This window comes from Manduca sexta, chromosome 21 (genome assembly GCF_014839805.1).
Source record: "Manduca sexta isolate Smith_Timp_Sample1 chromosome 21, JHU_Msex_v1.0, whole genome shotgun sequence".
NCBI classification, from domain to species: Eukaryota; Metazoa; Arthropoda; class Insecta; order Lepidoptera; family Sphingidae; genus Manduca; species Manduca sexta.
In genome coordinates, this window is record NC_051135.1 from 4,287,477 (window position 1) to 4,291,683 (window position 4,207).

The 4,207-nt window shown below is 33.4% G+C and overlaps 1 protein-coding gene across 1 annotated transcript; it reads left to right on the plus strand.

The window, feature by feature from the left end:
- Positions 1-212: 212 nt before the first annotated feature.
- LOC119190122 (pyrroline-5-carboxylate reductase 3-like) lies at positions 213-3,667 on the plus strand. The gene is made up of 5 exons (XM_037441193.1): positions 213-426; positions 1,206-1,462; positions 1,908-2,135; positions 2,589-2,800; positions 3,338-3,667. Exons 1-5 carry the CDS (start codon positions 390-392, stop codon positions 3,411-3,413), a joined length of 810 nt encoding a protein of 269 aa, XP_037297090.1. The 5' UTR covers positions 213-389; the 3' UTR covers positions 3,414-3,667.
- The last annotated feature ends 540 nt before the right edge of the window (positions 3,668-4,207 follow it).

Consider the following 4,207-nt stretch of genomic DNA (forward strand, 5'->3'; position numbering starts at 1 on the left):
TTTATCGATATAAAGCTGTCGATACAAAATTATCGATAATGTCGATTAAATAAGGAACGTCCCTAGAAACGAGCAGATTTATAGTAAGTTGGCAGCCTTGCGTGTCATTTTTTCTGCGTAATGTTGGTACAAAATATAACTCTACTGGGCTCACGTATGTGTGCGTGAGCTCAAATTCAATGTACTAAGTGCCGCCTCTTCTTACGTAGTATATTACTTACTCTATGATGTCAACTGTCAATTCAACAATCAACTCATCTGATCTTGGAAATTGTGTTGTGGGACGTTTAAAATCTGCTTTTTACCTAGAATTTTGCTGTTAGTTGAAAATTGTACAGGTTAAAATTCACCACCATGAACTTAAAATTGGTTTTATCGGAGGAGGAAATATGTCTACGGCAATATTTCGTGGTATAATGAAAAGTAGTAAGTTGAAACATGTATTACATATAAACGAAATGAAAAAAATTGTTTGGTTATCCAGTTGCCATGACCACCGGTTGAATCTATTACCAAGCATTGGTATGCTGAATTAGTAATTAATTGATGTCTAATGATTAAAAAGAAACATGTATACTGTTTTTTACTAATAAGATTTAATACAGCATAACTGGAGGGTAAATATCTTAAATCAAACATTTCTAATTTTAGGGATGGGGGGGGGGGGGGAGTTCGGGAGTCCCCTTGAAAAGCAAACCTTAACTGCTTGTTGTGCACTTTGGCTCTGGCACTAAAAAGCTTCGGCATGAAAATAAAAAAAATATACTTACCCTATTGTTATGCAATTCGGTTCTAGCACTAAAGACTTTCTGCTTCATACAGACTTATTAATATAACAACATTTTGTTTACACACATGTGACTCATATGAAAGTGTGAATAATTCAAAAATATTTTGGAGGCATTGCTGCAGCCAGTCGATTTGGAGAGCTTCAGAGAAACCCTTTTAACCCAAAAATCCAATGTAAAATCCCCAAATTTATACTCCTTAATGTAAGATCTAACCCAAACTGGAAATATCAACTGCTAGATTCTTTATATTAGGGGCTTTAAACCACTTAAGAATATAAACAAAACACTTTTTTCCTCAGTGTTGTAGCAGTTTTGGTTATTCATATGGGTTATTAACCAATTCCAGGTCTACAACATTGTGATATACCTGACAAAATGTTTATTTTCTAATTCATGTTTGTTCTTAATTTACAGATGGACACCCTCCATCAGAAATATGGGTGTCGGGACCAAATTTATCCAATCTCAAACATTGGAGTGACTCAGGTGCTCACATCACCACACGCAATGATGAAATATTTAATAACTGTGATATAGTTTTTCTAGGTGTAAAACCTGATAAGCTACATGTAGCTATTAGTCAATGTCAAAATAATGCAAAAAAAAATACTGAGAGAAATGTCCTCTTTGTATCGATGTTGGGTGGCATCACTATTAAGACTTTACACCAAGTTAGTATATTAAAATTTAATACATATATCTAATGGAAATAATTTACTCTATGTAATAGCTCTATAATATCTGGTGATAAAATTAAATATACTGGCTGTCCCAGAAAGTAGTGTCATCCCTTGGGGTATCTGAATCACCCTCATGTATGTTCCGCGATTTTTCATAGTTTTTGAGTTATGAATATTTTTCAGAATTTTTGAGAATTTTTGATTTGAACGATTAAATGTTTTCTTTTAAAGAAGTAGAAGACTTAATCGAGATTTTACCCAATATATATTCCGCATTTATTATAGACAGTGGTACATGGAGGTGATTCGGATACCCCAAGGGGTGCTCTATCTCTGGACCTCCCAGTGACACTACTTTCTGGGACACCCTGTATGTTTAACAGATCTCTTTAAAAATATGTATATATTATAAATTTTATGTTATTTATAATTTCAGGCCTTAAGGACATTGGATAATTATGCAAATGTAAGTGTAGTGAGAATAATGCCCAACACGCCTATGGAGGTTGGTACAGGTGTGTGTCTTTACTCTCATGATGACATTGCTACAGAAGAGCAGTGTACTGTGCTAAGAAAGCTATTAAGCTGTTGCGGGCTCTTTGAAAATATTCCTGAATCTCTTATGAACTCATTGGGAATTCTTACTGCATGTGGCCCTGCATTTGTGAGTATTAGTAAAGTATCATTTTCTATAGCTTAGGTTTTGATATGTATGGTTCATAATTTGTAATATTGCATGGTGTGATGGTGTGGTAAATTATAATATTCCGATTTATTATGTATTACCTAGATCTAACTCCTCTTCTAATCATTCCCATATTCAAACTCATTGTAAGTGACAATAAATACTTTTACAAAAAAACCATCACTAAGGTTAGGGGGAATAAAAATTCAATAAATTTTCCTTATTCGGGTAGTTCTTTTCTACAATATCTCCGTGTCAAGTAAGAAGTAACAACTTGTACCCAATATATATTCCGCATTTATTATAGACAGTAAGTTACTAAAAAGCCAATGGTACTAAAACCTAAAATTTATGTAAACGAAGTCCATTTAAATAGTTGAATAATACGTATTTAATGTATAATCAATGTATAATCAAACTTTGCAATTTCAGATGTATATTGTGATAGAAGCCTTAGCAGATGGAGCTGTAAAACTTGGTGTTCCAAGAGCAATGGCTCTACGTCACGCGTCACAAGTGGTAGCGGGCAGTGGTCAGATGGTATTGCAGTCTGGAAAACATCCTGGATTGCTTAAAGACGAAGTTTGTTCACCAGGTGGCTCTACCATATGTGGTGTCAGTGAACTTGAAAATGGAAGGCTAAGGTTTGTTTCTGTACATTTTAACGTTAAATGAAACCATATACTTCTCTTGTTGACAACACCAATTTACGATATATAGGGTTAGTATAGCTTATAGTATATATATAATAAAGAGATTCAAATAAAATAAATATCAACAAAAAGTAATTTCAATTTTTAACTACTACATACTATGATTGGTTAATTTTTACCTTTGATATGCTATTACTGTTATTGGCTTGTTTAGTAAAATTGGCCATTTGTGTTAGTCTATTTTATTTTATACGCAAAATTCGAGACACTAGGTTAAAATTGACTGTGTAAAGATGCATATAATATGCCATTCAGGGGCTAGATTCGTTATTAGGGAGAAATAAGGCATAATTTAGTATAAGCATAGTATTGAGGAGATGGTTCGTAAGAATTAAAATTACAAAAGGTTGTCAGTCATAAAAAATCGATAACCAAACAATTTTATTGTTTTTAATCACTATTAACACGGGACCCCCGACCCCAACAACTAGTTACACCCATGATGATATTGTTTTCATGTTTTTTCAGGGCTACATTAATAGCGGCTTTGGAGGCAGCATCTCAAAAAACTAAAAATGTTGGTGAAAATAAAAAGTATGAGTAAACATTAAAAAACTCATACTATAACAATTTTAGAATGCTTCACTGATTTTACATAGCATTTAATTTATATGAGTCTCAAGCATAGGTGGTTCAAATAATATATCTATATATATAAAAATGAATTGCTGTTCGTTAGTCTCGCTAAAACTCGAGAACGGCTGAACGGATTTATCTTATCTTGGTCTTGAATTATTCGTGGAGGTCTAGGGAAGGTTTAAAAGGTGAGAAAAATTGAATAATTGCCGGGAAAATCCTCAAAACAGCATTTTTCTATTTCCCATACAAACGTTTTCTAAATAAAATGGAGAGTCAATTTGTAATTTATTACCGCTGCATAAAGTTCAAATTCGCGTGCGCGTTGGAGGATCTAATATCGCGTTCTGAAACTCAACAAAAGTGAAAGTGAATCGCGAACGCGACAAAATTGCATAGTCTCAAAATACATAGTACATAAATAGTGTTCGGCTTCGAGAAACTCAATTTTAGCTAACTTCAGTTGTTAATATAATATATAACTCAAAGGTGACTGACAGTGATATATCAAGGAACAGCCCAAACCATTGGACGGATCGGGCTAAGACTTTACATGCATAAAGCTACTATGACGTAGGCATCCCCTAAGAAAGGATTTTGATAAATTCTACCCTTAAGGGGATAAAATAGGGATGAAAGTTTGTATAAATGTTCTTAGATTTTCGACTGATTGAACTGAAATTATAGATTGGGGATAAAATTAGTTTGAACCTATAAGTACCGGGAAAATATGTAGCAAGACTTTTATCAAACAGTGGAATT